The 24905-nt window shown below is 38.1% G+C and overlaps 1 protein-coding gene across 1 annotated transcript in view; it reads left to right on the top strand.

The window, feature by feature from the left end:
- Positions 1–24905, top strand: part of SI (sucrase-isomaltase) — a 331665-nt gene that overhangs the window by 292567 nt on the left and 14193 nt on the right. The window contains exons 56-63 of the mRNA XM_082249620.1: positions 1791–1853; positions 4936–5052; positions 7644–7728; positions 8815–8953; positions 14733–14866; positions 16240–16274; positions 16361–16477; positions 18234–18382. Coding sequence (XP_082105746.1) covers positions 1791–1853; positions 4936–5052; positions 7644–7728; positions 8815–8953; positions 14733–14866; positions 16240–16274; positions 16361–16477; positions 18234–18382 — 839 coding nt within the window. The remainder of the gene's footprint in view (positions 1–1790; positions 1854–4935; positions 5053–7643; positions 7729–8814; positions 8954–14732; positions 14867–16239; positions 16275–16360; positions 16478–18233; positions 18383–24905) is intronic.

Below are 24905 nucleotides of genomic sequence, written 5' to 3'. Positions count from 1 at the left end.
AGAGGTTTTCCTTGTCCCGGCTCTTCCTCATGAGCTCCTCTTTAACCCCATAGTAGTGGGTTTTCACAATGACATCCCTGGGAAGACCGTCCTTACGGGGCAATTGGAGTGCTCTGTGTGCTCTGTCAAGCTCCAAGCGGTGGTCCGGAATATCTGGGAGAACGTCTCTGATAAATGTTTTAACTGTATCGGGGATATCTTTGACAGACTCAGGGATCCCCCTTATTCTGAAATTTAGACGGCGACTCCTGTTCTCCAAATCATCCAATTTGGATAAAGCAGTGTCCAATTGTTCCTGAAGAGTCTGGATACAAGCAGTATTTTGATTGGTTCTTGTCATGGCATGGTCGACAGTATTCTCTATGGCCTCAATCCTGGAGCCTAAATTTTGTAGGTCAGCTTTGATAGATCCTGTGATCTGCGCGGCATTATGAGCCAGTCCAGTAGCCAGCATCTCAGAAAATCTATGCATGAGCATGGAAATGTCAGGGAAGTGGCTCTGAGAGTGGAGGCCTAGCTGATGCTGTAGAGCCAGGGCCTCAGGTGATACTGTGCCAGGCTGCCCAGGGGATTGTTCCATGGCTCCGCTCAGCAGGGATGCAGTGGAGGCTGGTGAGAGGAGCTGTGCTTGAGGGAGACTGGTGGGGGTCGCTGGGGAGGGCCAGGGCTCTGGGGTGGCTGGTCTGATAGTAAAAGGAGTATTGGAAGTGTCCCCTACCTCCTGGTCACTGCGGATGGCTGAGGGAAGAGAGGAGACGGCCGCCATCTTGTCCGGATCCCCCTGTGAGGAATTGAACAGCAGCCGGCGGGAGACCTCCCTGCGGGATTCCGCAGACATGCAGGGCCGGATCGCTGATCGTAGCTGCGGTGGTGGTGTAAGTGGCGGGGCGACCGAGCGCAGTGTGCCGGAGTAGGGGCTGACACTGTCCGGAGAGGCGCGGAGCTCCGGGACTAAGCCGCCATCTCGGAGCTCCTGCGCATGCGCACTGGCACATGAATTTATTTCACTTCTTTCTGTTTCTTCCATATATAAAAAATTAGTAAGGAAATCAATTCATATTGATTCAAATATGAGTTTTCAGGTGGATTCAAATTTGTGTTCTAAAGACCAGAAACTGTACCAACAATAAAAAGAATTTAAGTGAAATTAATATTAAAACACCATTTAATTCCAATTTTCAAGAAACAGCTATAAAATAGTTTCACAACCCAGGGGGATCGGTTGCATAGATATTTCTGAAGTACTATTGAAAATGTGCAATTCCCTAGAGACTGAAAGTACACTGGATTTTCAGGTTTCTCCTAATTAAGTTATAAACTGACATATTGCAAGAAAGTTGTAAATACCTCAGTTGAGACCCAATCATAAAAATAATTATTTAAAATGTTTTGAGTAAAAGAGAGATGGAGTTAATTTACTGAAGAAATAAAGCATGTTCACTCTGCAGTAGATTTCTTACTAAGGGGCTTAGTGAATACAGTATAACTCACATTGCAAAGAATATACAAAGAAAATGAAAAAAAAAAAAAGAATTTTGTTTGCACAATTGGATGACTGAAGTCGGCATAGATACCTATTCACTAAATGGGAATGGGAATTTGCAATGGGAAAATGTCCTTGCAAAGTAAAAATGCTCTTCTCATTTAGTAAATAAACTTCACAGAAAGAGAAAGAGCTAGAGAGAGGAAGAAAATAAAGGTGAGAAAGCTAGAGTGAGAAATAGAAACTCCATTTACATGAAAAACCAACGAGGTTGTCTCATTTTGATTTTGTCTTATGGTATTTTCAGGTCTGGCCAGATTTGCCTAATGTTGAAGTTGATAATTCACTTGACTGGGACACACAAGTTCAGGTATGTAACCTAACACTGTTCATCCTAAATATAATAACCTAGCAATAGGATAAATGTAGACACCTACATAATCTGAGAATTGAATAGTTGAAGTTGTATTCATTTTAGAAAGCAATGGTGGCATAAAAATCATAGCTGCTTACTCATTATTGTTTTCAATGCTAATGCTAAAGTTGAAGCCTATTTTTGCAAATATATTTGTTTGGTGACACAGAAGGCTGGAACCCCCATTTCCTCAGCCACCTTTTATTATTTGTATCCATGAATCTTTCAATGGGGTTGATTAAGTACAAGTAATATTGCATGTTCACTTTGCAAGGAAACTTTCATTTAGCCTAGTAAATGTTTCAAAAATGTTCTTTGCAAAAAAAAGACATGATTTTTGCTTGCACACAATTGGATGATTGAAGTCAGCACAGAATCACCTCATTCATTAAGCTTTGTAAAAATACCTTTGCAAAGTCAAAATGCTTCTTTATTAACCACTTCAGTTCCGGAAGGTTTTACCCCCCTAATGACCAGGCCATTTTTTGCGATTCGGCACTGCGTTACTTCAATGAAAAATTGTGCAGTCATGCAACGCTGTACCTAAATACAATTGATGTACTTTTTTCCCCCCACAAATAGAGCTTTCTTTTGGTGGTATTTGATCACCTCTGCTGTTTCTAGATTTTGCGCTATAAACAAAAAAATATAATAAAAACATTTAAAAAATCAAATTTTTTTTATCAGTTTAGGCCAATTTGTATTCTGCTACATATTTTTGGTAACCAAATCCCAAAAAGCGTATTTTTTTGATTTGCACAAAAGGTATAGCGTTTACAAACTATGGGATAGATTTTTGGACTTTTTATTTATTTTTATTTTTGTTTTTATTAGTAATGGCGGTGATCAGTAATTTTTAGCGGGAATGCGACATTGCGGCAGAAATTTTTTGACACTTTTTTGGGGACCAATGACATTAATACAGTAATCAGTGCTAAATAATATGCACTGCTACTGTATAAATGACACTGGCATGGAAGGGGTTAACACTGGGGTGATAAAAGGGGTTAATGTATGCCTAACTTGGTTACTGACTGTGGGGGGGGGGGCTCTGTGACAGGCACAGAGAGTTCTGGGCTTTAGCTTAGCTTTGTTTACATAAGTAGGCGGGGCTTCTGTCAGTTTCTCTGATGATTGCGGGAGGCCGGCAGTGATTGCCACCGCTCCTCCCACTGCCTGACTCCCGCTGTGTCTAATCAGAGACCGCGTGCACAAATACACATAGATCAACGTGATTTTGCGCAGCCGAGGCTCCCTGCCGCAGTAAATCTGTGTGGGGCGGTTGGCAAGTGGTTAAATAAACCCCAATGGCAGAATAGATTAACACACAATCGGGGGCATTCAATAAAGCACTTTCCTGGTGGTAAAGCAATTTAAAGTGATCTGCACCAGCTTCAAAAATCCTTGACACTAGTTTCTGTAGTTTTCCTGAAATGTGCAGAAGATTCAGATAATTCTTAATAGTTCAAATCTTACTTTTAAAAAGTGGCACTATGGCTGCAGTAATTTCAAAAAGAATTGCCTTCGGTTCTTAGGTAACAAAATTGGAGGTGAACAGGACCATCTCTAAATTGTCAAGGTTTCTGTTGGCTTGTCTTCTGTACCATCACCAGTGATGCTGAAAGAGGTCATTGCCTGATAGGGAAGTGGAGACACTAATTTTTCAGTCAGGTCCCCTATATACTTATGATTGACAGCAGACAGTATGTGAATTCTATATCCAATAACAGGTTGTCTACCGGCTATAAATCTGTCTACTATCTGCTGCCCATCACAGTAAATGACCCAATAAAATAATTGTGCCTCTGAATTTCCTTCAGACTCTAGCTACACGGTTGCAGCACTGGAGGAAGCTCAGCTGCACTCAAGCCTCATTGTGCCTCCACATTCAAAGTTTGTCCTAAATTTATGTAACTGTACATGAATCTATCACCTGCAGCAACATTTGTCATGCTGAGGCACAATGGGAGTTCTAAAGGGATGTCTATGAATTCCCCAGAATGTGGCTGATCTACTAAAGGAAGTAAGTGCACTTTGCAAAGGAATTTTCACTTACCTTTGCAAATGTAGTGAAAATTCACTTTGCAACGTGAACAAGCTTTACTCCTTTAGTATAACGTATATGCCACAATGTGTTGAGATGATAGTTGTTTATTATAAGGAATAATCATCACCTTTCAGTTTAATAAAAAAAAAAAAATCAGAAGATTCTTTACTACCTATAAGTGATTAGTGACCTACATAAATAGAGCAAGCAAAATGTATTACATATTGTGTATATTGATTGGATTTGTTAGATAATGAATTTATGTGACATCTTCATTAACATACAGTATGTAAATAATATTGTAATTAGAAATGTATTTAAATTAGATGGGAATATATTTAAATCATTTAGTGTGTTTTAGCATCAAACCATTCCTAGCTTCCCTGTTGGTGTCACTGTAAATATTTCCACTTCAAAGGTCTGACAATTGTCTTTCCTTATCACATCTCATTTGGGTTATAAACAGCATCCTTTTGAATCCTCCAATCAGGTTGTGCCCTGAATAAGCTTGCTAGGTATAGTGACCAATTAGGGTGCATTATGTTAGCCGCTGTGCAGAAAGGAGAGAGAGATATGATGAATTGTTACAAAGCTGTGCTTTCTCTTTGTGCTGGGACACACAAACAATCAGTATGACCACACCTGAAGCTGAGAGGTAAACTAACTTCATACTTGTACTGTACATTGTATTGTAAATATGGTTTTGTGTGTAATTTGTATATATCATGTAACCCAGTGTACTTATAGTGTATATCGATTTGTAAATACTGTTTAGTGTGTAATTTGTATAACTTATGGAACCCTATCAATAAATGTATATTGCAGTTTAAACTAGCATTTTGTTCAAAAATCCTCAGATCTAGCTGTGTATATGTAAATACTCCTATATTGATTGGAGTGTATTCACATATACACTTAACCGAATTAACAGATTTTAGGGTAATGATTTTATTTTTATCTTTGTGTCTTTTTTTATTTATTTACTTTTAGCGATTTAGAGCCCACACAGCATTCCCAGATTTTTTCAAGAATGTCACTGCAGAATGGTGGAAACAAGAAGTGCGGGACTTCAGAGAAAAATATATTAGGTTTGATGGCCTATGGATTGTAAGTTTTGGTTTTATTAATTACATTTACATTGTTTGAGTATATGACAAAAGGAAACCCATAGAAATGCTGATCAAATTTGTTTTAAAAGTCAGAAGACTATTGGGATGTTCCATACTAATGGATATTTATTACCGATGGGTTGCTCGCTCCAGCAGAAAAGCAGTCTATTTTTAGAACCCCATAGTATTTCATTAGAAGCAGAGGTAGATAATGCACAAATTTATTCTTTACCAATCATGAAAGTAGAGCTCCATTTGACTTATTCTGTACATGCTTTTAAACTGGTAAGCCAAAGCTAAAAAAGTTAAAGATTTGATTCAATTTATTTGTATTACTTGTAGCATTTATCCAGTATCCTTTTTTATTATGTGTAACAATTATTAGTAAGTTTAGCTGCTCGAATATTCAGGTTCCCAATTTAGATGTGCTATATTTCCATGGTGCACTTATCATTAGCAACTATGAGGCAGAATTTACACTGGACCAAATTTCACAGGAGTTCCGTGCGTCTTCTGGTTCATTTCAGGTCCAAATTCAGCCAAAATTCCTGACCGAATTTAGACCTAATACAGGGACCCCTGCTGTGGAGGTGTGAACCCAGCTCTAAAATTCAGTTTCTGAATAGCGTGCTTCTTTTTCTTTTTTTTTTTTTATTAACTTTAAGTTATAATTATTATCAAATATTAGTATATTGAAAAATAGAAATAGTAACCGTGCTAGTGGAAAAGAAAAAAAGAAAAGCTGCAACTTCAAGTGTGACCACACCCCAGTGAAACAATATATAAATTAAGTCGCGCTAAACATTAGAATGGAACAAATAAAGTCCATATAAAGTCTATAAATTGTAGGTAATGCAATTCGTGATTCTAAAACCAGGCTCCTCATGGATATATGCTTACCAGAAAGGTGAACAATAAAGCAGGACCAAAATCTTATCCACTTGATAGAAGAAGGAAACCAATAAGGCTTGTGATAATGGTGTGATCATTGGGTCATAAATAATGAAAAAAGGAAAAACGCAATAGCATAAAACCCAACAAAAATTGGTAAATTAAACTAATGACACCAATGTGGTTATCCAGTGTTTAGAAAAAGGAAATGGTGCTCAAATAGTGAAATGAGTGAAACCTCCACCAATTGTTGCGCTGCTTACCAGAACACAAAATGGGTGTGCACAAAAAACACATCAGAGGATATTAGGATCCCATAAAGAAAGCCACCTATAGGTACTCCTTACCAAAGATCAATATTGGCAATCACATAAACACCCAAGAAAACAGTGCTGTCCTCCATCAGATGAAATCGCCTCTTACCAAACAAAAAAGTAGTAAACACTTGCAGGTAACTAAAGCTCCAAAGATGATGGCACTTGTATCTAGAACTCCTCTATTTGTTGCAGGCTCTAGACCAAATAGCTCAAAGGAATAACCCCAAGGTAATCACCGCCATAAAAAAAAGGAGAAGCTCCATAGTGTAAAACCGCATATAATTTTATTAAAAAAGAAAGGGGGTAAACTCACATTCAGGAGTACAAGTGATCGTTTTGTATAAGCCTCCGGCCAGATGGCTCCGCACATCCGCACTTCCTGATCGCAGTAAGATGATGTCAGTACGCCGTGTCCTTACGCTGTTTCTTCACAGATGACGTTTGAAAACTTGGAGCTATTTCTGGTGGAGGACAGCACTGTTTTCTTGGGTGTTTATGTGATTGCCAATATTGATCTTTGGTAAGGAGTACCTATAGGTGTCTTTAGTAGTATATTGATGTGATTGGAATTTGTTAGCAAGTAGCATCAGTAACACCAAAAATGTTTGCATTTTTCCATCAATTCAGCTATATATGTTAGTACACTTGAAATGGAACTCTGATGTGGTGTATGCATATGTTGCAAATACCCAAAGTGGAGCTCCACCCAAAAGGGGAGGCTCCACTTGTTTGCCTCCTCTCCCCCCTCTGCTGCCACATTTGGCACCTTTCGGGGGGGACGGTTACTTGGTTTTGACAGGAACCCACTCACACTTCCGGCTGAGCTTGCCGCAGTGAACTCAGCCAGAAGTTTGCCCCCCTCCTGCTTCACCCGCCACCAGGCTTTTCACAAAGCAAAGCATGCTTCGTGCATGTACAGTGGGGAACTGGGTTTGAAGCCACTAGGCTTCACTGCCAGTTTCCCTTAGCCGAGATGGCAGTGGCAGCACCCGAGAACAGATTGAAAAATTGGCTCGGGTGAAAACACTGCTGGATTTGTGGACAGGTAAGTGTCCTAATATTAAAAGTCAGCAGTTACAGTATTTGTAGCTGCTGACTTTTAATTTTTTTCTGAAGGAACCTGGAGCACCGCTTTAATAGGGTTGACTTACTAAAATAGTAGAGGCTGTTCTCTTAGCAAAGTGAATGCTCACTTTGTAAAGTAAATTCTAATGTATGTGGAGAATCTTATTCAGTAGCATTAACTTTGCTAAATTAATAGTCTCTAATCTTTTACAAATTCAACTAGACTTGACATTCTATGTATCTTTTGCATATATTTGTGAATGGGAGCTCCTGTGTTCTAGTGTGTTTATGTATTTTTTGTATATTTTGTTTTCAGGACATGAATGAACCAGCAAGCTTTGTTCATGGATCAGTCACTGGTTGCCGAAACGACACTTTGAATTTCCCCCCTTACATGCCATGTAAAAATCTTTGCTTTATATTAGCTATTTAGTTTGCACTTGCTTTAAAAATCTTACGTGTTAATAATTTGGCAGTAGCCATCACCTGAGAAACAATCTTATGTTAAGGGATACACTGCAACAAACCTGCACTCCTTGTTGGAAAAGAGAGGACATGGGATGGATTAAAAATCCTTGCCTGATTGATGTTGTTGTTCCCCTGGATTAACCAGCACTGGAACTCCACCCTTGATCCTCCATTGCACTTCTGTTTAGGGATGCAGCTGATCAAAGAGACAGCGTGAATAATTGACTGGACTGTCTATTTATTTTTTAGCTCTATGCTTAGGAGACCTGCTGAAATTCTAAAGGTGGCTTTGGCATATATGCAGCATAAATATCTATATGTGTGTGTGTGTGTGCGTGTGTATATCTTCCAGCATGTTGTGAAACAGAGGTGCATGCTAAAAATGTTTTTTTCTACTTTTTCTGAAAAATCTAAATATAGAAATGGTTTGATATTGCTTGTATAATTGTATTTTTGAGAATACACAAAGTTAACCTAAATTTGGATGAGCGTGCCACATTCCTAAATATATCTCACGCAGAAAAGACAAAAAGAGGTAAAAAAACAGATGTTATATTTAAAGCATAAAGCGTCTAATATAAAATACAATTTAACTACTTTATTACATCACATATATCATAAAAGAGTATTTTGTATCAGTATCTGTGGACACTGCCAAAAAATGTGGACATGTGAGCCAATGGAGGTGCCACAGCACCAGTATCTAATTTATTTTAAGATATTGATAAAATATTTGTTTTGGAAAATGCATTGCAAGTATACCAAAGGTAAACACTATACTACCAATATGCCTGTTTTGATGGGAGGGAGTGTGCCTTTGGGACAAGGGTTTCAACTTTTCCCCACTGTACCCAAAAAACGTGGCTTTGGTAAGCTTAAGTAATTTAACCCTTAACATAGAACTTAACATTGAACCTTAACATACAACTCATAAAAAACAATGCAATGTGCTCTAAATGTGCTGATGTAAAAAAATCGAATTAAATACAGATATTGGTTTAACATATATTGTTTTGTAGTTTTGGAATCAAAACATATGGGATTGCATCACAAGACAATATGCATGGACAGTCAACAATTCCTTCCTGATGGCACCCCAGTGAGGCACTATGATGTGCACAATCTGTATGGATGGTCACATGCAAGGCCAACATTTGAGTAAGTCAAATTAGTTTATTTGATTAATATTCCTATTTATGCTTCTTTATATTTTTGTTTACATTTTTTAATTATCTGTGATTTCTGCCTTTCTTTTTCTTTATCTCCACTCTTTCTCTATTCTCAATATCACAATAACATAATATAAAGCTTTTACTGAGCTCTAGAACAAATATATAGATGCATAAAATATGATGTGTAAAATATCTAATGACACTTCAGGACACTCAAAGATTCCCCCCACCATCACTTCCGCCAATTTTAAGTAGCTGTTAATTGATAGAATTAAAGTCAATGTGTTGTGAAATATAAATAGTAAAACAATAAAAAAATAAAAAAAGTCTATAAATACTCACCTTTCTCATTGTTCATTGCTCCAAAAAATCAACAGATCCAAAGATGTATGCAGTTGAAGTTTTGTGCAAATCTCAACTTTTCCTTTAAAAGTCAAATTTGATCCTGTCTCTATTGCCTTCTAAGCCTTTTTCAATTAGTGGTTTAATGTGATGGGCAGTCTTGTTTAACAATAGACAGCCTTGGAAATGGTAGGGGACTGACAAGGTTTAACCTCTTCAATACAGGGCACTTTCACCCTCTTCCTACCCAGATACATTTTCAGGTTTCAGCGCTGTCATACTTCAAATGACAGTTGCACAGTCATGCAACGCTGTACCCAAATTACATTTTTATCATTTCCCCCCATAAATAGAGCTTTCTTTTGGTGGTATTTAATCACCACTGAATTTTTATTTTTTGCTAAACAAATTGAAAAAGACCAACATTTGTTTTGTTTCTCCTTCACCTACGGGCACTGATGAGGCTGCACTGATAGGCTCTGATGAGGCAACACTGATGGGCACCGATGAGGTCGTACTAATAAGGTGGCACTGATGAGGAGGCACTAATATGAAGCACTGATAGGTAGCACTGATATGCAGAACTGATGGGCACTGACAGGATGCACTGATGGGTGGCACTTTTAGGTGGCACTGATGTTCACTGACAGGCGGCACTGATGGGCCATGATATGCTGCACTCATGGGCACTAATAGGTGGCACTAATGGGCACTGATGGGTGGCACTGATGGGCACTAATAGATGGCTCTGATAGGCATTACTGATGGGCACTGATTGGCATCTGTGATGGGCACTGACAGACATCACTGATGGGCACTGATTGACATTTTTGTTGGGTACTGATTGGCATTTTTTTAGGCATTGATTGACATCTGATGAAAATCTGATGGGCACTGATCGATTGCTGTGATTGGCAACTCTGGTGGGGGCTGCACTGATAATCAATGTGCTGATCATCAGAGCAGACCCCCCCCTGTTGGGAGAGCTGCTGATCGCTCTCCTCTGCTCACGCGAACCTAGGAAAGCTGCTAACCGGCACTTCCTGATTACCGCTGTGATCAGCTGTGATTGGTCACAACTGATCACATGGTAAAGAGCCTACGTCATCGGCTCTTTACCAAGATCAGTGATGTGGGGTGTCAGAGTGATATACCACACCACCGATCGGCTCTCTGCGTGCCCCCGTGGGACATCATACGATGCCCAGTCAGGATAACAGAGCCACCTTGTGAACGTCATTCCACAATAGGCTGGTAGAGAAGTGGTTAAAGTCAAGATTTGCTTTTATTTTCCGGTACCTACTGTATATCTACTGATTTGTTTAATTTTCGTCATGCCTATGTTTTGTATCTATTTATTAAGATCTATTTATTTATGCACAGTCTATTTGGCTTTAGTAAATAAACCCCAGTGTCTAGTTAAGCTCTTGGGAGTCAAGGCACTTGCACCATTTTACTAGTAAATAAATTGATATGTACACGTGAGACAGAAATGGGTGGGGTAGAAAGGTTGAGTTTTCTGGTCCATCAGGCAGGCCTGACAACACTGGTGAGGGTTTTAGTGCAGAAGAGACACTGTGTTGTCAGCTCAAACTAGAAGCATACTGGATTTTTGGCAGAGCAACAGGTATTTTCTAAACCTACAGTATTTAGCCCTGACATAAAGTTTTAGGGCTTTTCAAAATGCACAGAGCATTCAGCATGTGTTTATAAGTGTGTTCATAACCATGCTTATGTGAGTGACAGATGGTCTGTACAGCCATGGCCAGAAGCCTAGTAAATGACAGGTTGACAGACACATTAGCTGTGCAGCCCTTTCTGCACATCCACATGTTTATATCAGCAAAGGAATTGATGAATGTTCTGCTTCATCATTCTAAGCACTGAAAGTGTGATCTCTATAACTGTTCCATTTGTGGTGAGAGAACGTAACTTACAGTCTAGTAGCTTGGCAGACAGTGACTCTATCCAAATGATATCCTGCAGAACATAGAATGCTTTAATCCAAAAACTTGTGTAGATTCAGTGTCCACCAGTTTTAGTAAATCCCCCCCCCCATGACTTGTATAACAGTCCCATTAGAAATACACTGGATTATTGCTCTCTTGTAGGCTGTAAGCTGCTGTGATTAGCTTGCAGGCCTGCACAGGTTTGTATGACAATGGCTGCACTGTCCTAAACTGCTGTATATCCTGGGTGACATCACATTTCATAGTATATCCCAGAGCTGTAGATGCTTTTTGACTGGATCTATAAAGGATTCTTGGTTTGGAGCGAAAATGAGTTAAACTAGATTTTTTTTTCAGTTCTGCACTAGCAATTTAACCACTCAAAGTGTGATCTCTAGAACTTATCCAGTTGGGGTGAGATAGCTTAGCATGCAGTCTAGTTAGTAGCTTGGCAGACAGTGACCCCTCCAAATAACATCCCACAGACCGTAGAGGCCTTTATTCCAAAAACTTGTGAAGATCATAATAGATTAACATCAAATCAGGTCAAAAAATCATAGTGTGCCCAGCTCCAGCAGAATACAGCAAATGTGATGAATGGAGACTAAAGCATGAAGAAGAATGGTGGACTAAGTACATATAGCATCCCCTAAGTATGGCGTGAGGAAAGGGCAAAATTATTTAAATACAAACAAACAACAATGCATGTGTACCATGGTAATGCATGGCCCTAGACACAGACAAATCTAGTCCTGAGCAATGTATTCTTCTCTTTATATGTGGAAAGATCTGCTCCTCTTATTGAATTTTAACAGGCTGCTACCTGTTGCTGCCAAGAACATCTGCCACTCCCGTAAACATAGCCATAACATAAACATACATTTGTACAGGTCTCGGTGCCCATGTGAAGAAGCCCTAAGATGAAGGTGAATCTTCATAAATAATTATGAAAAAGTATGATGATTATTCATCATACTCTTTAAAGCGGAGCTCCACCCAAATGAGGAAGTTCCGCTTTAAGGACTTTTTCCCCACTCCTCTTGAACAATTGGCACTTTTGACAGAATTTCCAATCTGGAAAAATCTCCTACCTCCCTCCCTCCCCCTGCAGTCTTCTGGGACAATGACACGTCCCAGAAGACTGCATCCACCATTCACGATGCGCAGCGCTACCCATGCTTGCGCAGTGGGCACTCGGCTTTGAAGCCACAAGCTATTACAGCCAGGTGCCCATAGTGAAGATGCCGGGGATCGAAGACAGCGGGTGGGACCGACTGGGGTGAGTACACCGCTGGAACATGCAACAGGTGAGTGGCTGTTTTTTAAAAGTCAGTAGCTACAGTTTTTGTAACTGCCGACTTTTTTTTTTTCTACAGGTGACTGGAACTCTGCTTTAATTGATATTGTAAAGCACAAACTGTTGGCCTTATATAAATCCTGTATAATAATAAGCATCTGATATCTGTAGGCAATAATGGAGTTTTCTGATACCTGATGAAACTATTTTCCTAGCTATTTGACTTATATCTGTTTACATAACAAGTCCAAAATTCCCATTATCTTTTTCCAGAATAAATTCAACCCCCTGATTCCTTTAAACAGGCATAATTAGATTTCAGCTATATTTAATCAATCTAATCAGGAAATAATAAAACCTAGCAGCCTACAAGTAAATTATATTATGACAAAATGTTCGACCATCATATCTCATCACATTATATAATCCAAACGTATGTTCAAATATTGGTACTCTTAGAGTGTTCTCCTGGTAAAACTACCTCCTGATTACCTTCTGATTACTTCAAGTAATCAAAATAATCAATCACTAAAACATTCTGCCTCAGGTAGTGTGATAATTAGAAACATTAATAATATAACTTAATTTCTACCAACTGAGTCATTTGGCTCATTCAGTTTCTTTTTTACTGGGTACAATACGTTTTGGACTGCAAAATAAATACACAAACTACCTTTAAATTGCTATATGCACATATGCATTTATTGTACTGTGATTCTTTCAATTATTCATAAGCCTTTATTTCCATAGAAAATTTGAGTCACTGCTAATTTTCATTTCTAAAATTAGTATTTTGGCAGTTAATATAAGATTTAATGACTGTACATTAGGGATGTTTAATTTTCACTCCAATGAACAAAAGCTGAAAAAAGAAGCATTTTATGGGTATCCATGACCTGAAAATCTTTGCTAATTTAAATATAACTGTAATAAAAGAAAATATCAAGGTCACTTCCCTTTCTTGATTGAAAGAAGGTTATATCTGGCACAGAACCAATGTTCCATTATCAGCCAAGATTTAGAAATGATGAGAGTGCAATAACCAGCCTCATTATTTCACCCATAGATGAATATTGAGCCGCTTTCTATTAATAAAAAAAGTGCATTTACTAATTTTACAATTGATCTATAGTCAGTTTTTGGTGCAAATAAGGTTATCTTTTAAAATTAGCTCCAATGCAGGTCAGATATTATAAATTGGTGGAATCGCAGACAGATTCAAAGCCATATGGTTTATGGTTATGCTGGAATTGATGCACAAATGCAGTAAATAAATAGATAACTAAACTAAGCAGCATTCATGCAAATTCAAATTTCAAATGGAAACCTATATGTAGTAACCAAAATTTTGGGAGAAGTGGTCTTTTTGAAAAGCAATTAATTCAATACTCATTGTGTTGAATATCATTTTAATGAGGATTTTTTTTTTTTTCTCTAGTTTTTACAAGCTAGGCTGGAAAGTTTTTTTATTTTATTTTTCATACTAGAACAGATAGGTAAATCTTTACTCATTACTAGAATATTCCCCTAATCACCTATTGTTTCAAAAAATAGAAAAGATTGTTTCCATCATACATTAAATTTCACATGAATATGTCAATATTCAGTCAGCATGTAGTCACAGATTACACAAATACCTACATTAGGTAGGTATTTATTTTATGAACAAGTTCAAGTAAACGGCTTTCTAAATTGATGCATATATCTATAATTTTGCCATACTACTTACAATAGAAACTGCTGAATCCTTTTGCTATATCGTGCTACTGTCTGATTTGTTTGCATTGGTGGAATTAATAAAAATTTGAAAAATAGACTTTAGTGCATAAAATGTTCCTTTTCATCAAGCACAGTTTAATAAAGGAAAATGCAAATCTAATATTCATGGACCTAAAACAAAACTCTGACCGTGTGTTGGCATTTTTATATTGATGAAACCAAATATTATCTCTTAATGTTATACTGATATTTAGTACTAACCACTGTATAGTTATTTGACTATACAGCATTGCTACATATACCTCCAAAGTAGTGGGTGCAAGTGAGTAAACTGCAGATTTATTTAAGGCATATAAAAAAGTGCCAGCTGAAAAGCAAATTTACTGTCCTTTTATTAATTTGTTAATAATTATTGGCTTTATACTTCTGCTAATTTATGTTACATTCTGTGCAAATAGGATTGTGCGTAATATAACAGGAAAAAGATCAATAATTGTTAGCCGCTCCACCTTCCCAACAGTTGGGCAATGGATAGGACACTGGCTTGGAGATAATACTGCTGCCTGGGATCAGATAGACAAATCTATCATTGGTAAGTCATTTTCAGAATGTAGTATTTTTCTAAAATCACCTTTCACTATAGTGATATTGGTAATGGCTGCAAGGGAAAAAAACAAATAATAAATATAAATCATTTTGCACAAGCAATTTTGTTTATTACTACTGAAATTTGGTCTGTAGTTTGTAAGGCAAAGACAACAAAATGTTACCTGTAATTAATGTAATTCAACCTAGTCACATAAAAATTCAAATAAAATCCCACAAAAGCTTTACCATGTTACTTTGTCATTTCAAAAGCAATTTTCAATAATCTTAACAGATAAGTTCAACATCTGGAGAATTTTACACGTTACACCCATATTTATGGTGTAAGGTATAACATGCTACAGACCTACCCCTCACACTGCAACCCCCCAGCCCCCCCCCCCCCCCACGACAGCAGGATTGGGAATCTCTCCCAACCCCAGCAGTCACAATTTGAAAACTGCCCCCTGCCAACACAGTCTTGTCATTGATTCACAAGAATCTGTGAATGAGAAAACTACAAGTCCTGTCTTCCACCACAGCAGATGGACTTGTAGTTTGAATAGGCCACAAACATACTGATCAGTCCACTCGTAGTCCATTCACACTCACTCCAGTTTGCAAGCTGACAGCCCGTACAGGGAGAGGGTGTGCAGAAGCCTAAAATTGCCTATATGATCTGCTGCTTTTTTAACCTGAAAAAAAAAAAGAGAATTTATTGTTTTTTAGTAAAAGGTCAACGAGTGGGCCATACACACTATAATATTTTCTGAAGACTTTTTCCTTTAGACTTACCAAAACCATATAATATGAGGTCAAACCTAAACACTTTCAATTTGTATGCAATCTGGCAGGCCCTTGCACTACATAGAAAAGGTAAATCTGAAGGAAATCTAACCACAAAAGTTGGATAGTGTGTATCCAGCTTTAGTCTTTAAATCTGCAGCCTTCATTAAAATAGTTGCTGGTGATCCTACCATTAAGGTATTCATTCAGATACCTGTTATAGGATGACAACTGTGTCCTTCTGCATTGTAACCCTGGCACAGGCTTCCCTGGTGGGGCTTCAAGCAACCACACTGATGCACATTGCTGAGGCATGGTTCACCATTGTCAATATAAGGAAGCTGGTCCACAGCAATGATGTGCAGCTGACATTGGAATGTAGAAAGAAAGCACCTGAAAGTGCTGAGGGGGCATAAACAGTACTGGTATACAAAACAGAATGGGAAAATAACAAAATATTATTTTCTAAAAGAAAAGCAAAACTTGGCAAATGTTTGTTTAGCAAGCTAGTCATGACATATACTCTTATATTTTTATGAATAATATATACCTTTATTATTTAGTATGCTATGCACATATTGCTCTTTTTTGCAGGCATGATGGAGTTCAGTCTTTTTGGAATATCTTATGTAAGAACATTTTATTTTATTTTAAATTATAAAAAATAATCTCTTGAAAATTCTACCAAATTATCTATATGTATGTATTTTTGTAGACTGGTGCAGATATTTGTGGCTTCTTTGGAGATACGACATACGAACTGTGTGCTCGCTGGATGGAGCTGGGTGCATTCTACCCATATTCTAGAAATCATAATGGGAAAGATTACATCGTGAGTCACTTAATTATTTAAAACTGGTAACATAACTCTGAATCTGTATATGATTTGTTTAACCATGTGTAATCTGGTATTGCAACTTATACTTTTAGACCTTTATTGTAAAATCTTCCTTAACCACTTCAGCTCCAGAAGGTTTTACCCCCTTAATGACCAGGCCATTTTTTGTGATATGGCACTGCATTGTTTTAACTGACAATTGCGCAGCTGTACCCAAAAAAAATTGATGTATTTTTTTCCCCATAAATAGAGTTTTCTTTTGGAGGTATTTGATCACCTCTGCGGTCTTTATTTTTTGCACTATAAACAAAAAAAGACCAACAATTTTGAAAAAAAAAAAAAACAATATTTTTTACATCCGGCTATAAAACATTCCCAATCAAAAATTTTTTTAAAAATCTAATTTTTTTTATCAATTTAGGCCAATTTGTATTCTGCTACATATTTTTGGTAAAAAAAAAATCCTAATAAGTGTATTTTGATTTGTTTGTGCAAAAGTTATAGCGTCTCCAAACTATCAGATAGATTTATGGCATTTTTTTTTATTATTGTTTTTACTAGTAATAATAATAAATATATTTATACAGTATGTGTATATATATATATATATATATATATATATATATTTTATATATATATATATATATATATATATATATATATATATATATATATAATATATATATATATCCAAAACTGGTTTAGAGGCACTCACAGGTCTTGCGGAGGGTGAAGATCAAAAAAGGTTTAAAGAAGCTTAGTCCATTTTTCTTAAGGACCTTCATCGTAATGTTGACAATAAAAGCACTGCTGTTTTTGATCTTCCTCCTTCACAAGACCTGTGCATGCCTCTAAACAAGTTTTGTATTTAAATGGATTTATTTGTGGGTAAGCACCTGGACTTTTAATTTAAGTATATATAAATCTTTTTTTTTTTGAGAGAGAATACAGATTATTTCCTTAAATGTGCTTAAAATATGTGCTTAAAAAATAGCTGGACCATGTAAAAGCCTTTCAACATATATACAACCAGCCAGTGAAAAATTTCACAAAGATTTGCACAAAGTTCAAGTGACATTTCTATTTAAAGTGGTAGTATACCGATTTTTGTAATTTTTACCTACAGGTAAGCCTACAATAAGGCTTACCTGTAGGTACAATTAATATCTCCTAAACCTGCACAGTTTAGGAGATATTTGCACTGCATGCAGCCGCTGACGCTAGCGGCGCATGCGCTCTGAAGGTCCGGCGGACCTTCAGAGTTCCTTGCCGGGAAGTTGCCGGAAAGTGAAACTCCCGCACGCATGTGCGGGAGTGACGCCATCGCAGCTCCGGCCACTCACAGCGCCGGAGCCGCCGAACCCGGTAGAGACGCCGAGGGAACATGTCCGCTCCCACAGCGGTGTCCGGGGGTCCGTATAGGGGCTTCGTTCTAAGGTAAGTATTTCATAATGAGCTAGTATGCTATGCATACTAGCTCATTATGCCTTTGTCTTGCAGGGGTTTTTTTTTTTTTGAGTATACTACCGCTTTAAATAACTCCACTGCTGAATCCATTCTACTTTTTTCCAAACTGCATTATCTTATAACACACACATGTACCTAAATGTGGTTTATCCCAAGTCAACTTTGTAGCCTTGCAAAATTATTACTAGAATTGTAATCAATAACATAAACTGATGTTTTAAAATGTATTATTTCTTCCAATAAAAATGTTCTTATGAATTTATTTATTCTGTATTTCTTTTAGAGGCAAGATCCTGTTAGTTTTGATGAAAACTTTAAAACCCTTTCGAGAGATGTCCTGAACATCAGATACAAGCTTCTTCCATATCTATATACTCTGATGTTTGAAGCACACACTCAAGGCAGCACTGTTATCCGCCCCTTGCTGCATGAGTAAGTTGTATTTTCTGAATTTATTTGAAACAAGTTATACAATATATATATATATATATATACAGTGCCTTGCGAAAGTATTTTTGTGTAGAAGTTTTTGTGAAGAATCAACAACAAGTGGGGAACAATCATAAAGTGGAACGAAATTTATTGGATATTTCAAACTTTTTTAACAAATAGAAAACTGAAAAATTGGGCGTGCAAAATTATTCAGCCCCCTTAAGTTAATACTTTGTAGCGCCACCTTTTGCTGCGATTACAGCTGTAAGTCGCTTGGGGTATGTCTCTATCAGTTTTGCACATCGAGAGACTGAAATTTTTGCCCATTCCTCCTTGCAAAACCGCTCGAGCTCATTGAGGTTGGATGGAGAGCGTTTGTGAACAGCAGTTTTCAGTTCTTTTCACAGATTCTTGATTGGATTCAGGTCTGGACTTTGACTTGGCCATTCTAACACCTGGATATGTTTATTTGTGAACCATTCCATTGTAGATTTTGCTTTATGTTTTGGATCATTGTCTTGTTGGAAGACAAATCTCCGTCCCAGTCTCAGGTCTTTTGCAGACTCCATCAGGTTTTCTTCCAGAATGGTCCTGTATTTGGCTCCATCCATCTTCCCATCAATTTTAACCATCTTCCATGTCCCTGCTGAAGAAAATCAGGCCCAAACCATGATGCTGCCACCACCATGTTTGACAGTGGGGATGGTGTGTTCAGGGTAATGAGCTGTGTTGCTTTTACGCCAAACATAACGTTTTGCATTGTTGCCAAAAAGTTAGATTTTGGTTTCATCTGACCAGAGCACCTTCTTCACATGTTTGGTGTGTCTCCCAGGTGGCATGTGGCAAACTTTAAACAACACTTTTTATGGATATCTTTAAGAAATGGCTTTCTTCTTGCCACTCTTCCATAAAGGCCAGATTTGTGCAGTATACCACTGATTGTTGTCCTATGGACAGAGTCTCCCACCTCAGCTGTAGATCTCTGCAGTTCATCCAGAGTGATCATGGGCCTCTTTGCTGCATTTCTGATCAGTCTTCTCCTTGTATGAGCTGAAAGTTTAGAGGGACGGCCAGGTCTTCGTAGATTTGCAGTGGTCTGATACTCACATTTCAATATTATCGCTTGCACAGTGCTCCTTGGGATGTTTAAAGCTTAAGAAATATTTTTGTATCCAAATCCGGATTTAAACTTCTCCACAACAGTATCTCGGACCTGTCTGGTGTGTTCCTTGTTCTTCATGATGCTCTCTGCACTTTAAACAGACCTCTGAGACTATCACAGTGCAAGTGCATTTATACGGAGACTTGATTACACACAGGTGGATTCTATTTATCTTCATTAGTCATTTAGGTCAACATTGGATCATTCAGAGATCCTCACTGAACTTCTGGAGAGAGTTTGCTGCACTGAAAGTAAAGGGGCTGAATAATTTTGCACGCCCAATTTTTCAGTTTTTTATTTGTTAACAAAGTTTGAAATATCCAATAAATTTCATTCCACTTCATGATTGTGTCCCACTTGTTGTTGATTCTTCACAAAAAATTACAGTTTTATATCTTTGTTTGAAGCCTGAAATGTGGCAAAAGGTCGAAAAGTTCAAGGGGGTCAAATACTTTCGCAAGGCACTATATATATATATATATATATATTTATATATATATATATATATATATATATATATATAAATATATAAACATATGCTTTTTGGAAGTCTTTCCAATGGCCTACTTGCATTCATCCATTAACTCAACCTTGCATTCTAGAATCTCCACTTTGCACTCTAGACTAGGATAATTGTGAAGGTTTGTGAAGAAGTCCCACTTCCCCCTCCCTTTTTCTCAGTCTGGCTGACTATAATATGCCTATCCTAAGATTTGGACCCCAAAAAAATGTTAAGTCTTACAAAAGACACATTTTATTGTGTTATGAATATACCTTTTATACATTTCAATGTTTATATTACTATTTTTATAATGATTTTACCTCCTGCTACTCTTCTACTGAGTGGGTACATTTTTTTGTGCATTGACATTTCTAAAATTGAATTTTGATTCGTACATATGATGACATAATGAATGTCGTACAAAGTACCTAAAAAAAGGTTTCTTTTAACATTCAGTTTTGGAGGGAATGGATTTTCATGAATTAAAACCATATTCGCTCTTTTTAATTCTTGTTTTTATTATTTTGGTTTTTTTTAGAAACATTTTCAATCCTGCTCCTATGAATTTTCTTGTCACTATAGTCAAAAAGGCATGCATGAGCTGCCAGTCACGTCACACTGGCCATTCCTTCAGAGCGCATGCACCAGTGAAGTAACTGGTTGCTAGCTCAGTAAATATCTCCTAAGCAGTGCATGTTTAAGAGATATTTACACTACCTATAGGTAAGCCTTAGTATAGGCATACCAAAAGGTAAAAGTTAAAGATGGAAGTTTACTTCCTCTTTAAATAGCAAGAGGCCATGAAGCTCTATCTTTTTACTCACATGGTCTATCATCAAATATACCTAAAAGCCAAAATATGTCAATTGGTCCTTCCTATTAAATTGAGTATTGGAGTCAATATCAAGGATTTATGTTGAAATTGATGTGCATATAGGGAAAAGGAATGGATCATTAATATTCAAATGGACATGTAAATGGTTAAGAGTAATAAAATATATAATGGCTCTTTGAGCCTAGGTGTCTATATATCACCAACATGGATCACGTCGTGAGTGCTGTTGTAGGTTTCAGAGACCTAATATTCTTGCATTCTTTAGCAGCAGTCCTTTAGAGAGACTCTTTGGTGGAGAATAAACGGTTTTAGTGTAAACACAGAATGTGCATAAAATCATCTGAAGGATAAGCAATTTACTTTTGATTTTGAATATGGAAAGGCTTATATCAATTAAACGCATTACACATCTTTGAATCTGTCCTTTTATAAATTTGCTTGTCTAGTTAAGCATCCCTAAAAGTATACTATAATGGCGTGTGACCTTTGAGTTCCTGTTGTCGCATAATGTATATTGTTTAATTTTTGTGCAAGTTTGGAGACAGATCTAGCATGATTTATTGAAGTAAAGAAACAAGAGCATCGATACATCATTGTTTGCGTTTTTAGCTCAAATTTATCATTCATTTATCAGAGTAGAAAATCAGGTATAAGCCCAGGCCATGGCAATGAACATATCTGTGCAAGTGCACTGTAATACCCCAAGCAAATTGTGCACAATGACATTTAGCCCTTGTTCACACTGAGGGTGGGTTTGAAAGCGTGCAAGTTCAGCTGAGCTCGCACGATCTCAAACCCGTATATCAGTGCGAGGTTGGGGGCGATTTGACAGACATCTGTGCAGGTCCCTGCACAGATCTCTATTGAAATAGCCCTCAAAGTCACCAAAAGTAGTGCAGAAACTACTTTTGGGTATCAGTGCAGCGCCGCAAAGTCGGCGTTGCACCGATTCAGCCGGTGCTATTGTTGGCAATAGGCTCCAATTTGGCATGCAATTTGACATGTCAAATCGGTCCGATGTGATCTGATTGATTTTACTGGTGTTCACTGCTGTCACTCATTGATATCAGTATGCACTTCAAGTGGCTTTGTTCCTGCCTCAGATTTGGTTGTAAAATATCAAACAGCAGTCAGACCCAAAAATTACATTTTATTTTAAGCAAGCCACTGGAGGCTGTGTGCATATGTCTGAAAGGATTAAAAGTGCATAGAAATGTTACAACACAATCTGCTTGTCCATATATGCACATAAGCTTTACAAAGTTAGGTCTATTGTCTTCAAAATCTAATCTTTTGAGCACTATTATGTTTCCCAAGCACCTGTGACATGGTTTTCAGAGATGTAGAGTTATGTTGGCACCTTCTGGAGATTTGGACACTGGCAACCAAAGCTGTGAGACAGTCCAGTATAACCCCTCCCTCTACTGGCATGCCACAGTTTGTTGCCAGTATTCTTAGGGGATGGTTATCGTCTCTCTCCTCTGGGAGAAGTAAACCATTTTTAATTGTTATCAAGATTAGTTTTCTTCTATCAAGATTTAATAAATTGCTGCAGACACGTTAGGGCTCATTTTGTAGCTTTCCTGATCAATTGATCTTAAGCATAGTCTTGGAGGCCATACCCAGCCTGTGCTGTGAGGAAGGAGCAAGGTTGCTCTGTAATGTGGTTTGTTGTGGTCAAGGAGCTAAGTGAACACTCTTTGGTACCATAGTTACAACTCAGATGATAGCTGGCTATGGGTTTGCCATTTTCCAGAGGGTGCACAGCTGACTTGACACTTCCTGAAAGCTGAGCAGACTACACCCATGTAATAATCCTCGAAATGTCCTTGGGATCCTTGTTGCCTTCATTGACAATGTTGCGGTCGGCATTTAACCATTCCTGCTTCCTGGATCATAAGTGCAAAGGCAGCAGCTCTGAAGTGGCTTGCAGTGTATTATGTAAGGGACCTTACACAGATTGCTTGTATCACTGCCCCTTGCCTGAATTACAACAGTCCTCTATAATCCTTTCAGGGGGAATTTCCTCCTCTGTTTTTTTTCATGGAGGAATTTAATTGCCACTGTGTCAGAGTTTGAGGAAAATTTCAGCCAAGAGAGCTGACTCAAAAAGCAGTGGCCACAAACGTGTTTTCACATCCTCTGCTTCAGAATCTCCTAGATTTCCCAATAGCTTCAGCTTCTTGGCATGGCCAGCTGAAGATATTGAGGTGGTACCTTTTCTATGGTAGATGACTTGGTACCTGAGGTACATGCACAAATAATTTCAAATCCTAAGGACACCATTTTAAATGATGCAGTCCACACATGCCTGGACCCAGAAAAAACTGGACCTGTTTTACCCTGTGGAGGAAGAGTTCTTTAAAAAGCTGTCTTAGTAGGCTGACATTCCAGCATTCAAGGATCCATTGATTAAAAGGCTAGAAGCCCTTTTAAAAGCCTACATTTCCTGCCATGTGTGTCTCTTTATTTTTGTCCATATACAAAACCGTAGGTGTCTAAGCCTAATCCAGAAAAGGTTTTTGCTCCTCTTAAGCATTTTGCACAATATTGCCCCATGAAAGGAGGGTTCTTCAAAAAGTGAACTGTCCCTGTTGCAGCCTACTGTTGCGGCTATGTCCATATACCATATATTCCGTCTGGGCTAAGGATATGCCCATTGCCCAACAACCTGCATTCCATCCTCTTGGAACCTTCTGTCCTTCAGCAGCTGGAACTCATGTCAGTGGTCCCTGGTCTATTGTGTGGATGGCCTGATCGATGTTATCTGCCTAATCTCCAGGATAAATCTCCTTTATGTGCACATGCATAGAACCCTTTAGCTAAAATATGTTCATAAAACACCGGTTGAAGCCATGAGACCTTTTTTTTTTTTTTGTGTTTTCAGCAAATTATTTAATCACTTACCGAGTATGCAGCTTCTTTATATTTTAATCCTTACCAATGTTCTAGTTTTAGCTGGTGCAATGATCACTTACTCAGGTTTCCTGTTTCAGGGTGGCCCATTTCTCTTGCAGCATCCAATAGAGCCACCATTGCATGTAATAATTAGAGTTAATCTATAGGAACACACAGAGATCTGAAACTGACATTAAGGGATTTCAAATCTGTAAGGAAATGTATAAAACTGATGCCTACATGGATGACATGTTGTTTCTTTTAAACCGACGTTCAGATAATCCTTCCCAACCTACTCAGGAAAGTTGATCTTTTTTCATCTATCTTCAATAGGGATGAGCTTCTAGTTTGAGTCGAACGTAAGTTTGACTCGAACATCGGCCGCTTGTGTGTTCGTTGAACATACAAACTAATGGGGCTGTTTGCGGAAAGTTTGCCCGCCACCGCACCCGATAAAATAGAAAAAAAAACACGCTCCCGCCTCTTGAGATGCCACCGGCATAATGAACGGCTGGAGTTGTGACAGATCTTTTATAGGATAGTGGTGGGGACACCACCCGGTGGCACCGCCCCTTCTGATGATGTCATTAATTTATTCACTGTACCTGAGCAGTGCATTATGGGGTGCTCGTGCCATCAGATTCCTATAAAAGAGCTGTCAAACTCAAACAGCTCATTACGTGGGAGGCATCTTGAGAAGCAGGAGCTTCTTTTTTTTTTCTCTATTTTTTCTCTATTTTTTGGGTGCGGCGGGCGACGATGGATTTACATGTGGGGGAGGGGGCACAATTTTTTTTTATTTAATTTTATATTCATATTTTATTTTATATACATTAACATGGGGGGGCAGGATCTGGGGGGCAGATTCCAATAAGCCCCCCCACCTGCAGACCGCCACAGCCCAGGGTTTTTGGGAAGACACCCCAAAGCACCCTCTCATGTTGAGAGCAAGTGGCCTAGTATGGTTCAGGAGGGGGGGGGGTGCTCGCTCGTCCCCCCCTTACCCTGTCCAGCCAGGATGCTTGCTCAGATAAGGGTCTGATATGGATCTTGGGGGGGACCGCACACCATTTTTTAAATTACATTGTTTCCTTTAGAAATGTCAGTATCGCTGCAGCAGGCTACA

Source organism: Pelophylax lessonae, assembly GCF_965119305.1.
Source record: "Pelophylax lessonae genome assembly, chromosome: 3".
In the NCBI taxonomy this organism is placed as follows: Eukaryota; Metazoa; Chordata; class Amphibia; order Anura; family Ranidae; genus Pelophylax; species Pelophylax lessonae.
Note: the sequence above shows the minus strand (reverse complement) of the source record. Positions and strands in the feature narration are given on the sequence as shown.